Source organism: Hippoglossus stenolepis, chromosome 15, assembly GCF_022539355.2.
Source record: "Hippoglossus stenolepis isolate QCI-W04-F060 chromosome 15, HSTE1.2, whole genome shotgun sequence".
NCBI lineage: Eukaryota > Metazoa > Chordata > Actinopteri > Pleuronectiformes > Pleuronectidae > Hippoglossus > Hippoglossus stenolepis.
The window spans coordinates 2,974,379-2,989,573 of NC_061497.1; the positions used below are offsets into that span (position 1 = coordinate 2,974,379).

At 41.4% G+C, this 15,195-nt stretch overlaps 1 protein-coding gene across 4 annotated transcripts in view; it reads left to right on the forward strand.

Moving 5' to 3' along the window:
* Positions 1 to 15,195, forward strand: part of arhgap32b (Rho GTPase activating protein 32b) — a 99,767-nt gene that overhangs the window by 22,112 nt on the left and 62,460 nt on the right. For all 4 annotated transcript variants that reach the window (XM_035178621.2, XM_035178617.2, XM_035178622.2 and 1 more), the window contains exon 2: positions 2,501 to 2,790. In XM_035178621.2, the coding sequence (XP_035034512.1) occupies positions 2,696 to 2,790 (95 nt within the window). In that variant the 5' untranslated portion in view covers positions 2,501 to 2,695. The remainder of the gene's footprint in view (positions 1 to 2,500; positions 2,791 to 15,195) is intronic.

The following is a 15,195-nucleotide window of genomic DNA, read 5'->3' on the forward strand; positions in this document are numbered from 1 at the left end:
TTTTTCTTAAAGACGTAACATTTGCATTTTAGAGGAATTCCTGGTACATTAAAATATCTGAATTTTCAGAATAGATAAATTGCATGTATCGTTATGAAACCCCTCACGTCTATGTCTGTCGTTACCTATGATGCTTTCTTGACTGAATTGCACACCAAAGAAAGCTCCGGGAATGATGTATACCAGTAAGTTTTCCTCAGAGGTAGATCCAGCTGCTTCAGTGTGGCCTGTGAGGATCCTGTCCTCCTACGCTTTCTCCTCCTGCGCCGCACTCCCACCTTCCCTCCATCTCTCTGCTCTTTGCGTCATCCTCCTGGGATTACAGCTCATAGCCGTCAACTGCCACAGAAAACGGGCTACACTGACTTTCCTCTCCTCCACTATTTTATTGGGTCGTTACCACTGTGTTCCTGTCATCAATTCTCGTCTGCTCACAACGTGACATTTGGATTTCATTGGGAGGTTGTCCTGCAGTGGGTCGCATAATAGCAATAATACCCAAGAGGGCATTCTCTGCTGTGGCTACCGGGACAGTAATTATTCAGTGGGTTGGAGATGAGCACTGTTGATCATCCCAAAGTAACTTTAATCACAGTTACCAAATTAAGTTTTGAACAACAAATACCTATTGTGTGGAAAGCAGTATTCATACAGAAACATGAAGTGTTTGAGATCTTGAGAAGACCTACTTGTTAGCAGAAACCTCTTTGTATTAACTGATTTATACCACAGTTTAAGAATACTGGCCATTAATGTAATTCTTCACCTAAGGGCTATAATCATAAGTTGATTCAAGAGAAAATGATTGTCTGATATTTGATTTATCGTTGGAAATTATTTGGCATTTAAAAAAACATTTTCTAATATTTTATACAGACTAATTAGTTGAACAATCAAGGTGAAGCAGGGTAATCAATAATGAAATTAACCATTACTTTCAGCCCTAAAGCACTTCTACAGTACATGCTGATGCAAATGCAGACCAATCCTTAGAAAAACAACCAGCTCTCTGTGTTTGAACCCACACTGGATCAATAGAGTAGCTCCATATAGATGAAAAAGAAAGCTGCGTTGAATGTTCATATTATGTTTTGGTCTTTTGGCTTCATGAGTTTTGGTTTTTAAAGGGAGAGGAATTAGGTAATGTCAGTAATGAATATGTTATGCTTGAGCCCAGAGATTAGAAATTGCACTATTGGGGTTAGGTAAAAATTGTCCACAATGGAATAAGGACTTCTTCTATGTTGTCTTTTTCTTGAATGAAAAGTTCTACATACTAATTCCACAAACGTCTGTGTCTGTGGAAAGCATATCTCACAAACTGTTCATCAGCTTTACACACAGTATGTTTATTGTAAATTGTCCAATTTGGTGCAACTTTGACACGCTATACTTTCAATAATACTAAACTTTGAATGAATGGGTCACAAGTGCTCTGACACAGCCAGTGGGGGCAGGCCAGTTTGCTAACTTTCAGTCAGTGAACAGAGTTGAACATGTTTTCTATGTCCTTGGATAAAATACAGCAGTGGTTTGTAACTGGGTCAAACCATGGGTCAAAATCGTTGCCAGATCATTTTGTTAATTTTAATATTTCTCTTTCACCATATCAGCCTTAGACACACACATTCACAGGAGTCTGGTGCTGATCTCCGTCATGGCAACAACATTCACAGAATCATTTCCTCTTGAGCAAGTTATCTTCAAAATAAAGTTACGTTAGTTCTGTTGCAGCAATGCTTTACATAGAGCTCAATTGCACAGCTTTTATTTTGAAAACTTCTGAACTTGGGTTTGAAGATTGTGTCAGTTGTTTAACAGACTTCTGAAATATATACATATAAGCCACACACGTGAACAGTAATAAAGCAAAATTTGTTTGATTTGATGAAAAAAAGTTACTATAAAATCTACATTGCAGATAAACTAGGTAGGATGAACACAAAGTTTTCACTCTGCACCAAAGACTGTTTATAAAAAAATAACTCTTCACACAACTTCCAGCACACAAACAATAATAAAAGTGACAGAATATTGTTCAACTGTTTGAGGAGGACTCACTAATGACAAGGACTTAAGTTGACATGCATCTGTTTCATCGAATGTTTGAACACTATGCTGGTGTGTGGGATATACCAAAAAATTGTATTTGAGGTAATATGTGGATGGGCTGAAAAAATGGACCTTTGAATGGCTGGGTTGAGGATAGAGAGCCCAGAGAGCAGAGCCACCACACCACAGCACAGCAGAGCAGCCAGTGTTGGTGTTTGACTGTTGATTCACACTGGAATGTGTGTGCCAGAATCTCCATGTGTTCACACCGAAGTGAAATCTTGCCTTGCAAAGCTCCATCAGCATGACTTATTTGATCTACAGGCTACACACACACAATTAATGATTTTTTTTCACTCTCTCTCCCCCCTACCCTTTTCTCTCATTCTTGTCCCATTCCAATCTTCCTACTAAATTTTTATTTTCACCCCACATCTTTTTTTCACAGTCTTGTCTAATCTGTCATTATTCCCCACATTCCTCTCTCTCTCCACTTTTGTCCCTCGTCATCCTCCCTCTTGCCTCTACATGTGATTTGTTTTACCTCATTCGTCTCTCTCCCTCCTGATCTACCTCTTCACACTCTCCCTCCCCCTCCCTCTCTGCTTCTCTGGCAGGCTGCTCATTGCAGTGAGTCAGTATCATGGAGGCAGGCAGCGGGGCTGCCGCAGCTGCTGGGAGTGCAGCACTAGGACTGCTGGGAGCCACAACCACGTCCAGCCATGACATCTTGGACAGGTAAGCCTCGTGCACACCCTGAGGAATGGACTGACCCAAATGTTTACGATCAGAGTGAGGAGGGGAGGAGTGTGTATGTTTGGAACGACGGACCACACCTTAGGTTGTGGTTTGATAAGCTTATTAGTTTTTAGTTATAGTAGGGGCATGGAGAGTATATGAGTGTGTGTGAGTTTTTGTGTGCGTTTGCAGTACCACACAGAAAGCCAGTCTTCTTATGCTGTCTTTGCATGTGTGTGTCTTCCTCCCTTTCATTACACTCACTGTATGTGAAGTCTCTGCTCCGGTCTTGACAGCTGAAGAATCTGTTTGGGGTTGCCTCCGTGTCAGTGTAGAGTGTGCGTGTTTATGTGTATTTGTGCATGTGCCTGAAGTGTGTGTTGATGATAGAAAGTGTGGGGGGGTGTTACTTGGCTTCCTCCATGCCTCAAGGAGAAATGACACCAGGGAATGCGCATGCAGAGGAGGAGGGGGAGACATTGGTAGACGTGCCTGAGCTATAGCTGAGGCGATAGGGTGAGTTTGCACAGTCACCACCCCACCCCCTACTTAACCCCCACCCACACCCCATCAACCCATAGCAACTGGGTGACTGCCATCACTGGCTGTCACTGCTGGAAACCCCTCATTCAGATTTCCTTTGCTTACGGAGTCCAGCATCTCCCAGCTCCAGCGACCACTACCTTCACAGCGGGGCCGAGTGTATAAGCTTTCAGCCAGTTACGTCATTGCTACAGCTGTACACCCACATGCCCATGCACTGTCCACACACACACACACACACACACACACACACACACACACACACACACACACACACACACACACACACACACACACACACACACACACACACACACACCCTTGAGCATGTGCATTCGCAGATACACACAGTCACTAAGGTGTATCTAGTACACATGTATGCTTCACAGGGATATTTTAGGGGAAACATCATTGTCACATGTGCAGACGAGAAACGCACACACAACAAACACGTAATCTTCGTAGTTAAGGGCTTCACCACATTTTTCACCTGTGCACGTCAAGCTCTGTCATCAGCTAGCAGTTTGGGATATCACTCCTCTCCTTGATATTTCAGTTGCTACATGCTATGCCAATGATTTCTAACTAATCTCCAACACGTTCCGGGGATCTCCTTTGACACATTACAGTACAATCAGAGATGGAAATGAAGGCTGTGACTCAATTACTTGTCATTTCCTTACTATATCTGTGAGTCACCACTCATGCTCTCACTGGTGAGGACACGTTTTCACCAGCCTTCTCTGAAATACGCCGAAAGATCCATCTGCATGTACACCTGTTCCCACACCATCCAACCAGGTAGCCAATGACTTCTCTCCCCTACATATCTGCTTCGGCAGCATGATGTCGCTTTTTTAGTGATGTGTGTGTGTGTGTGTGTGAAGGGCAGCACACGTGTACATCCGTCTGTGTTTTGACAAATGTGTCCAGCTGTGCGTTATCTTTTTTTGGAGGGTGGGGGGATTACATTTAATGCTGCTCAGCCCCTCTGCCCCCCCCTCTCACACACCGCCCCTCCAGTCCTGAACTGGGTCTAAATCCTGCACTGGGGTTACCATGGCAGCAGCAGCTTAGCATACATTAGACAGCAGTCCAACATTACTATTGAAAATGAGTGAGTGAAAAGAAGAGAAAGGAGTAAAAATGAGAAGAAGAATGTCTCCCTTCTGCTAAATTGCGTCTTGATGATGTCATGTACAGTAAATACACACAGGGATGTGTGTGTGTGTGTGTTCTCAGTCCGTTGCCCATTGCAGTAGAGTATTTCTTTAATCAGAGAGGACATGGACGTTGGCGTTTGGACAGGGCTAATCAATTATTAGTTGTCCTGTGAATCGTGGTGGACAGAAGAGGATCAGCTGCCAGGACTGAGGAGGGCAGAGAGGAGACATGGGCCCCCAGGAAGTGACACAGACAGAGAATGAAAACGCTGTAAAAAAGTATAGTTTGTGTTTCACTAATTCAGTAAGACAAAGGAGTGGACAACAGCACAGTGTACTCTTCAGGAGGAGGCCCATGCCAGCATATAAGCTCCCATGAATATGGAAGTAAGTCGATCATGGAGCTCCTAATTTCAGGTTTGCACAGACTGCGGAGTTCAGTGCATGTCTGAAAGCAGCTGTAGTGACGTCATCAGGTTTGCATTAAAAACAAGGGAGAGTTTGAAAGAATTGAGTTATTTATCTGGCAGGAACAGCATCTAATAGAGCTTGATCCATACAAACACAGTATTTCCATCTGTGATGCTTTGATTTCTAACCATTCTATCTCTTGCAAGTCCCTTGATGGCTGTGCCATACCCAATCACTGGAGAACTGATTCACGCAGAATCACTTAGTTGATAGATTAAAAGTCGACACAAGCTCTACGCAGCGAAATGTAATTTAATTTGGGGCGATGACAGTTGCTGGTGTCTCACTTGGCTGTGGAGGTGTAAAATTCTGTAGCACTGTTGTTGTTCATTGTCACTCTGAGCATTTTAAGCATCACTAATGGATAATTTAGATGATAAATCCTTCCATAGAATGAGTTGCCACGCACTGCATTCTCAGAACAAGTAATGAGTTCATAAAATGTATGTGGCCTCTTAAAGTGGATGTTTCTTCAGACCTTCTATCTATCTTCTATCCAAATTGTTTCATATCCAGATGACCATACATAACTATTGATTCTTGTTGATCGTATCTTTTCTTGACTGAGTAAATTGGGTCCATGTCTTTGCAGTTGAAAGTTGCAACAGCAGCAGTTGTCTCCTTCCGTCTTGATGATTCTTTGTCATATATTGTGTCGCAGACAAAAGCACCTCTGCACCTTTTTGGCTCTCTCTGTAAACATTCTCAGCACAATTTGGCATTCTTTATACATTATGTTGGTGGCAAAAGAGGTTAATGGTCTGTTGTGGGGCATACTTAGCAAAGTATGGTTTTTGGTCAGTCTCAAACTTGTCATACCCAAACCACGTCCATGATACAGAAGTATTCCCTCTGAGGTAAATGCTCCTTGTTTTATTTTTCCTGGTCAGAGTTATTCTCCATGTTTGTTTGTGTTGCCCTCATGTTGTTATCTTGCCTGCATCTGGGTGGAAGAACACAAAGCATCGTCTGAATGACGAAAAAGAGAGACGTGTTGCATAACAACATATCACAATATGTAATGATACACATGTTAAAACGGAACTCATAAACAAGATTTGTATATATCCTGTTGAACTGGCTAAAATAATACCATCATAGTGTATGATGTGTTTTTAATAATGATCTGTTAAATATATATATTTAACACCACGATAATGAGGAACGAAACACATTCAGTTTTAATGTTAATTGTAATTTGTTTACAAGAAAGCTCCAGGGCACCTTTTCATTTGGATGTCAAGATATACATTTATTTTGTTCAGTAGTGGTGGCAAAGTGTGTAAAGCTGCTCTTCCACTTTTCCCGTGCATTCTTCATAAAGCTGAGACAACACTTTCTACCCACAGTCAATCTTTTTCATTTGCTTTTTAAACCTGGTTTTGTCCCAATTTCTAACTGGCATCATTTCATTCAGTGTAAAATATGAAGCTGCATTTCTGTGTCCCTGCTTCTTTTTAAGTTCTTATCATATGAGGTAATGACCGAAAAGGCCGATGGGAGTGACTGTTGCAGGGGTTTGAGGAAACATTACCACGAGGCCTGTTTGTGGGTTTGGCTGCTTGTGCTGCAGTTTGGAAGTGCCGACTTTGGCTTTCTGTCTACTGGGATGGGGGGATGGTAACAATACCTTTTTTACAAATGTTGAAAAAGGGAAAACTGGTTGATTCGTTTCCTGTCTTCGTCAGAACAGACTGAGTGCATATTTAGCTAGAGATCACTCTGCTGTCTCCAGCTTTAAATTGTAAATTGATATATTTAAAAAAAATCCCCATCAGTCTACGCAACTCAGTTTTCCACAGATGGACTCAGTCAGAATGTTATTGCAAATTATTTATTTTTCTTATTTTTAATAAACTAGTGTAGTGCACACTCTAAACCTGTGTGCTTGTAAAGGGTTGTTTGCTTGGCCTGTGGTAATGTTGGTCGCAGCTTTATTTCTAAAACTGTAAAAGTGTTACCTGCAGTAATTGAGACTTGGCAAGTACAGTCCAGCTGAGGGACTCAGTCCACAGAACCATGAAGCCACCGCTGCTGCACAAAGAGCTGTTCACCTGTTTATTCAAAGTCTGCTGAAGCTTGACTCATCACGCAGAACCCCAAACTGGAGAATCAGTTGTTGCAGCTGATGTGAATGAGCTTGTCGTTGTGAACCTGTTGTTGTGATTGACAGATAAACAGAGCGCTGGTCGCCAGTTTATTCAAATTGTATTAATGTTGAACGTGTTTCATGTCCCAATCACACCAAAATTTACACTGTACTTCCTTAGGCCCTTAATGATACACATGTCAAGTGTGAAGCCGATAAGATGTCCACCACTCTTCCACAGATGCGTCATGTACTGCATTTGTGCCAGGGAGAGCAATTGGGTTGCTTGCATACAGCTTCCACGCCTTTTCGCTTGTAATCAATGCCTTACAACAGCAATGCTGCTGTTCAGTGAATGGTTACTAATACAGCTATCCATTAGATCCATGCCTCAGCTTGCTGAGGGGAAATATTACTCTCAGTGACCCGGTGTAGGTCGACATCAATTAATTTAGTCACTGGTGTAAATATCCAAATGGAAAATTAGATAGACAATGGTCTCCTTGTCTTGCCTGATGTCCCGTATGGGGGACAGATAAACTGCCTCGGGGGGATAGGAGCTAAATTGCTGGCTGACTGGAGAGACAGTGGACGAGATCCAGAGCAGCATGCATAAGGGTTGAAATCCTCTGCATTGCCCACTGATAGCAGAGCTCCCTCCATGTTCTTTCATCTCTCTCTATTCATTGTTGCTTGATGCTTTCCAAAACTCTTTGCATCTGCAGTGGAAATAACTTGTGGGCAGTTTCCACAGTAGATTTATACTGTTAATTGTGTTCAAGACAATAACCGTGGACGCATGTATCCTTAGGTAAACAGTAGGGCTGAATGGTTAGAAGACATTATGTAACTTTATCCTGACCTGTAAACATTATTACAAACCTCTGTTAATGTTTCTACACAATCAGATAAAATAACTCTTGATTGGCTAGGCTTCATTTTATTTTATCCCATCAATCACAGAAAACTATTTGGTTCATGGACTATTTATAAAGCACTCTCCATTCTTCTTGACCACTCAAGTTGCTTTACACCATAAGTCACATTCAGGCTGGAGGAGCCGGGGATCAAACCATCAACTGCTTGTTTAATGGACCACACCTCCTGAGCCACAGCCGCCCTTTATTTAGAAGTCAACGTTAGGGGTGTAACGTTATACAAAAATCACGTTTCATTACGTACCTCGGTTTTAAGGTCACGGTTCGGTACGGTACAGTAGAAAGAAGGAACAGATAACGTTAAACAGATTTTTTTTGTTCTATTTATTCAACCTGGTTAACTATGGCTGCGTCTTTCTTACCGTACAAAAGTAAAATAACAAAATAAACACTCTCAGAAATAAATAAATAAAAATTGTAAAATAAATATCCATTAAGGTGCAGCATGTAGAAAATTATTAAATATCTATTTACATTTTTCTTTTATTCCAAAAAATGAACTTGTCCACATGGTTTGCAGAGAATGGCCCTGCTGGTACTAACAATGTCTCCTCTGTGGAGAACCCTCTCACTCTAGGGACAAAGGTTTTTAAATGGCTGGTGTGACTTGCTGGCTGAAATGTGGACGAAAGGGAACTTCGTAACAGGGTTCGATTACTTTAAGTGTGTGTTTGAAGTGTTTAGAGAATGGTCGCATGTTCGCTGCTATAAAAACACCTATGTCACTCGTTATTGCTTTGAAGTGGTCTGAATTATTTGCAAGCGGCAGCTTTAATCCCGCGGGGAGCTCTGTTTGCGCTGAACTCGTTTTTTCCTTGTCCCACTAATGTTAGTGTTATTTCTAATGTTAGTGGATCACCACTCTGTTGGTGCCGTTTCTGATAGCGGTTGCGCAATGTCGGCATACAGCTTTTTTCCACTTGTCTTTTGTCCGTCGTCATTATAGTTGACTAGGAAACTGAAGGGTTCCCACACAGCGGACTTGAGGGAATGATGAGGGAGGGTCTTCACACTCCTGTTTGTCTGCGGTCGCTATGACCACGAGCCGACAGCACATCCGGTCCTTTGCTCAAGTTGTCCCTCGGAATTTGAGACCCTTATGCACACAAATAAGTTTTGCACGTGGACTCGCCGCATTCGTTCGGCACACTTGCATGTGAACCGAAAAGCCCATACCGGAGATTTTCGATTCGGATACATGTACCGTTACACCCCATCATCATGAGTTTCAAAATGCTGAAATAACAATTACATTTTATATTTAAATTGTATATTTTAAGAACAAATACACATCTAACATCAAAACTCAAAGAGTTTAATCTCTGTTTCTACAAAAGCATCTATGACCAACATGTAGAAACCAGCAGTCTAAATGGAGGAGTCTCTGCTCTTTGCTTCAAGGTATCTGCAGGGCTTGAAAGTCTTAAAAAACACTGAATTTATTTTGTGCAAAAAAGGCCTTAGAAGGCAGAAACCTTAAACTCATGCTTCCCTGCTGTTGTTTTCTGCAGGACAGCGCAACCTTTCCCTGACATTGATTGAATGTCTTTAGTGACCACAAAAACCAAGCTTGAATCTCACCCTCAGATATTCTGTCACTGCCTCAGCCAGAGTCTGCAAGTAGGAACTAACACTGTTATCAAGCAGGGATTTTTGGAGCTTCTTTAGAAAAGGTGCAAAGCTGATTGTTATTGGTTTCTGAATGGGTTTACTACAACTCTTTTAAGGTACATCTTATACCTGATTAAAAGCCTAGTTATACCTCTTGTACACCAAGAGGATATATGCAGGTAAACCTGCAAAAAAAGGCTCTTGACTCCCATTGCCAGTAGAGGAGTTAGCCTTTTTATGCCACTGTGTCACTCAACTAAAGTACTCAAAGATCACTAGTGTCAAAATAAGCTATGATGAAACATATCTGACACACTGTCATTCTAAATCATAAGAAGAAACTGGTTTCACTGTCAGGTGTAACAATTATCACTGTACTACAATACATACATGACTGACTCATGGCAGATGTTTTATGTTGTGTGGAATTGCACATGAAAACGTGAACACTTTTATTATTCAGACAGCGTGCTTCAGTAGTTTACGCCGTGTGAATAAATTATTTACTACAAATAACACTTTCAACTGAGCCGTTTTATTCTCATGGAGTGGAACATGAGGCGCTCCTCTTCCTCAGCCTTCAGTCTCCACTAACCCGATATCTCTTTCATCAGACCAGTGCCATAATATTCTCTGGTGGGTATTATTGGCAGTTCTAAAGGTGGCCCGTATCCATGTGTGTTCAGTCCAGTACAGAAAACATGCTATGCTTGTGGCTCTTATAAACATTCATCACAGCCACCCAAGCTGGCAGATCTTGTTGCCTTCGTCTGGCTGCTTTTATTCATGTCTGGTCTCTTGAATGGATCTGTGGTGTTTATTAGGTTTAAACTGACTGACTGCGAGTTGCAGCATGAAGCTCGTAAGATGACATCTGTGTTTCTCACATATGATGATTTTAAGTGGGGGAAAAAAAAATCATCTTTGCTCTCAGCTGCCATTCTGTGCTCATTCTGTGTCTGCTGTTGTCGTTGATTACTGATCTGTCAACAGAAACACATAATATATGAAAATACTATCAACCTGCCATGGGCTAGAAAGCACTTAGTAAGCTTGGTTACCAACCAGCCCAAAAAAGTTTATAGAGATGGTCAGTATGATGGAGATTAGCATTTTATCCATTTATTTATGTCCACTCAGTAGTTTATAAGGAACAACAAGCTAAACCGAATGGACGCTGACAACAGACCTTTTATAAATTCAACCTGTTATTTTGTGTCTGTCTGTCCAGAGTGACCCATATTTTAGCACCTAATCAGAATTCATCTTTGCCTATGCTAGATTAGCACGAACGCCAGGCATAGACATGACTACTGTGTCGCTTTTTAAAGCTAAAATGTATCAGTTAGGACCCATAGCCTGCATCTTGTGGTGGAGGCTGCAGAAAAATTGGTTGTTTGAATTATTGAAACGCTAACTATTACCTTGATTTAGCATCAGTTATGAGCATTAACTTTAATACTTTGTCTTCTTTTGTGATAAAGTAAAGCTCTTTGGTTTTTGTTCTGTTGGTTGGTCAAAGGGAAGCAATAGAAGACGTCACTTGTGACTCTGTGATGAGCTTATTCAATTAATTTGTGACATTTATGCGATTCAATATTTCATATATTAGAGAGGTTGATCTATTACAGAAAATCTGCTGATAAATTGATCATGAAAATAATTTTTGCCGACCAACTGTACATATGTCTCTGCACAACCTGGCTCTTACATGTTCAGTTTAAATAATTTTCCAAATAATTATTAATATACTTCAATGTTACTCTGTTAATATTAAATGCCTGATATAAGTGCACCACTTCTCTGTGATAAACCCAAGAATCCAAAAATTATTTTGCCCATTACTTTTGTTTAAACTTCAAATTTCAGTTTTAATATAATATACTCTGCCTTGTTTTAAACAGACAAGCAGCTGTATGAGTGCTGTGGTGCAGTCGTGAGTTGCCGCTGGTGACTGTGACAGTGGTTTATCTCATCCTCCCTCAAAGCTGTTAGTTCATGTGAGGAAGAAAGACCTGTGCTAAACTGGCTGTGACAACTGTGTTGAAATATTGTAATATATGGAGCATATCACCCACAGGATTTCTGTTTGGGGTTGGGCACATGTTGAGTCAGACATTCAGTGACGAGGAAGCCTAATAGCAGAGACAGGAGAGAGTGGTGGCTGGGGATAAATGCAGTGAGGCATTTATATCTTTCAGAGCAGAAATGGAGCTGCTGTTGCTAAAATGCACCAAAATTGAGTGTGTGCTGGAAATGTTTGGAAAACAGTCAAGATTGAGACATTCACACCACATTAAATGGGTCCTCTCGTTTCTTACAGAGCTGCAGAGAGAAACATTCGTCTTCTCTCTCACTGCTCTTACCTGGTTTTGAAGAATGACAGAGTGTGGGCTGGAAACAGGCAGGATTGCCGTTTAACACCAGTTTAAAGCACACTTTTATTGCTGCCGGGTGTTTGGAGCAGGTGCTGGAAGGAGCAGCTCCTTTCTCCTGCCGTGCCTTCTCACCAAGGAATGCTGGGAATTCTGGAGTGCACTGCACTTGTGAACAGAGAAAGTGATACTTGGCAAGTGAAATGCACTGCTGAAGCTTGGCCTTTACCCAGTGTGTCTGAAAGTGTTTCACACTGACAGTAGTTGTCGAGCCTCCCTGGAAAGTGGTGCTTAAAGCATGTCATTAGGGTGGCAGCGGTGAAGGAGTGTCAGTCAGTTATTTCTCATCACTGCATGACTGAGAATCTACAGTTTTGAAGATTACTGCTTTCTTATGTTTTGGATAAACCGCTATCCTCAAATAATCGATATTAAACTTATAAAATGTGGCCCTGCATTACTTGCAAGCATATTAATCATATTTAAATAGAAATAATCATGAACATATACACATTTCCCCTCTAAATCTGTGCACATGAACACTTACTGTTACTCTCTTAAAGGGCCCATATTGTGTAAAATACTTTTTCTGGGCTTTTACTTTCCGTAATTACTTGAAGGGGTCAGTAGGTACCCTCAAAGTATGAAAACCGCTCCCCACCACCACCCCTCCACACCAAACTCGACACTAAGCAGACATTTTGCTGAGCTAGCAGCTTGTTAGCTACCACAGGCTAACCACAACAAACAACACTAAAGAAACACTGCAGCGTGGAGGGATGCAAGGAAGAGAATGTGTCCGTGCACATTCCTCCTAAGAACGTTACTGTTCAAGACCAGCGGTTACGCTTTATTTCTTCTGACGTGTCGCTATGCTGACTACGGAGTAACATAGATGTTACTCCGTATTGGAACTCCGTTGTGAAACTCCGTACTGTAGCTCGGGACGTTACTCCTACATTGGCCGACTGTCCTGCTAAAACTTGAACAAACATGAGGACGGTGTAACTTACAGTTCAGAAACATCCTGTTGTAACCGACTGTAAATATGTGGCAGGTCTTCAATAGCTGCAAACATAACAACGGGACTTTCAGCTGTGTTTACCAGAGAGGTCGTAAATGCGCCAGAATGAGACCTGTGATAGGCCTGGTCGCATGTCACCCAAAGTGCAGTCAGCCAATCAGAGGAGGGGCTCAAGAGGCAGGCGAAAACAGCCTGTTCTGTCTGCAGCACCAGAGAGAGGCAGAAGAGAGGACATGGAAATACACATTGTAGCAGTTTTTTCGACATTAAACCACTGATATATCATCTTAGGGGTACCAATACCTCAAATTAAATCCCAGAAAGGTATAAAATATCTTTAATCTTTCATCATCTCTGCTCTGTCCACTCACACACACAATTAACTCGCTTAGTTTTACAATAGCCAGGTTTCCATCCACATGTCGATCACATTCTTACTGAATTTTAACAGAAGTGGCAAGTTTCAATCTGCTACTGTTATATTAGCTTTATTTTTAAGTTGTTCCCTTTTTATATTGTACCAGTCAGCTAACTCTGGTGAACTTACAATTTATATCAATTTCGATCAATATACATTGTCCCTTTTCAAATAATGAATAAATAAAATGAAATACATCATTTAGGTGGCTAGCGTGCTAATGTAAACACAAAATATGGTTAATGTGTAGAATTATGTTTATGGTAATATCGTCACTACAGCTTATAATCCATTCAGTACCATAGTAACACTTACTGAATCTTTGATGCTGTATGCCATGTTGGATCTAAGTATCTTTAAAAGGGCTAGTTAACCAAAAACTGAAAATTGACTCATTATCTACTCAAAACCATAACATGCCTCCATACTGCTCCTGTAGTGTCATCCAAGTGTCCGTAGGCCCCGACATTCAAATTTGACTCGAAATACCATGTTTTTAGCCTAATTGTGCTCTGGTATCCTCCTCTGGAGCCTCGTTCACGTTCGTACCCACACACTGCACACTCGCTCAAGGGCACGCTCGGTGTGCCCGTTAGCATGGCTACTTGAGGTTGTGGACTTTTAGGCTGAAAACAGTGTTTTAGTGGTGAGTAGCTAATGAGTGAACTATCCCTTTAAGTCCTTGTATATTGAGATATAAAGGCTAATACGAAATTGTTAGGCTGAGTAAAAGTGGCATCATTTGACTGAATGATGAAGTAGGTTGCATCAGAGGTTGTGTGAGAGTGCTAGAGAGCGGGGAGTACAGAGAAGTGACTAAACTTCACTTCCCTGCGTCTTTACTCGGAGTCCTCTGCACTGAGGTCCAATTATCTAAATGCAGAGATGTTGTTTCCGTGTTTGCTGGGTGCCATTGTAGCTGCTCCAGACTGTTTCATCTCCCACAAAAACAAAGCTCTGGTGTGTCTGCTCTAGTTTATTAGACTTACTGCTGAATTCAGGATGCATAGTGTATGTGCACTCTGTGTGCATCACCCGTCACTTTTTGAAATGCTGCTGTGTAAATCTGTTTCATTTCCATCCCCACTCTCTTCTCCTCACTCAGCCGCTATGGAAACAAGGGCAGTCTTTGAAGTAGATGAGCTGACTGTATATAGGCAGACATCTCATCAACTTTAAGTCTTTCTGTGACGGCAGTGCCAGCCCCAAATTTATCTTCATCATATTATCCGATGCCTGGGCTCTGTGACATTTCCTTTGTTGTTCTGTGGATGCTGAACTCATTCAAAATGTCCTGAACTGGGCCCTGCAGCTACTGGTTGGGCCTGTGTGGAAATGTTCAAACTGGCTTAACATCAGACTGCACCAGTGTACTGAATTCACAGTTTAAGCTCCTATACCGAACCAGAATTGACCCGGCTCTTGCTACTGGACACATTTAACTTTTCCTTGCAGAATACTTCCCTTCACCTACAACGCTTATGATCAAAAAGATCTTTCCTGGGCCAGTCACAATGCCCTGATCACTTCAGAGCTTTGTCTTTCATTGTCAGGCTACGACTAAAGATTATTGTCATTATAAATTAATCTGATAACTTCATATATTTTCTTGATTAATCAACTAATTGTGACAAATCTGCATAATGTTCTCCTGCAGACAAGGGTGATGTAGTCACATTGTTCGGTTCGACTGAAATCCAACAGATATTCAATTTACAGTGATATAGTGACAAGTGAAAAGCAGCAAACTCTAACTTAAAAATATGCAGAAAA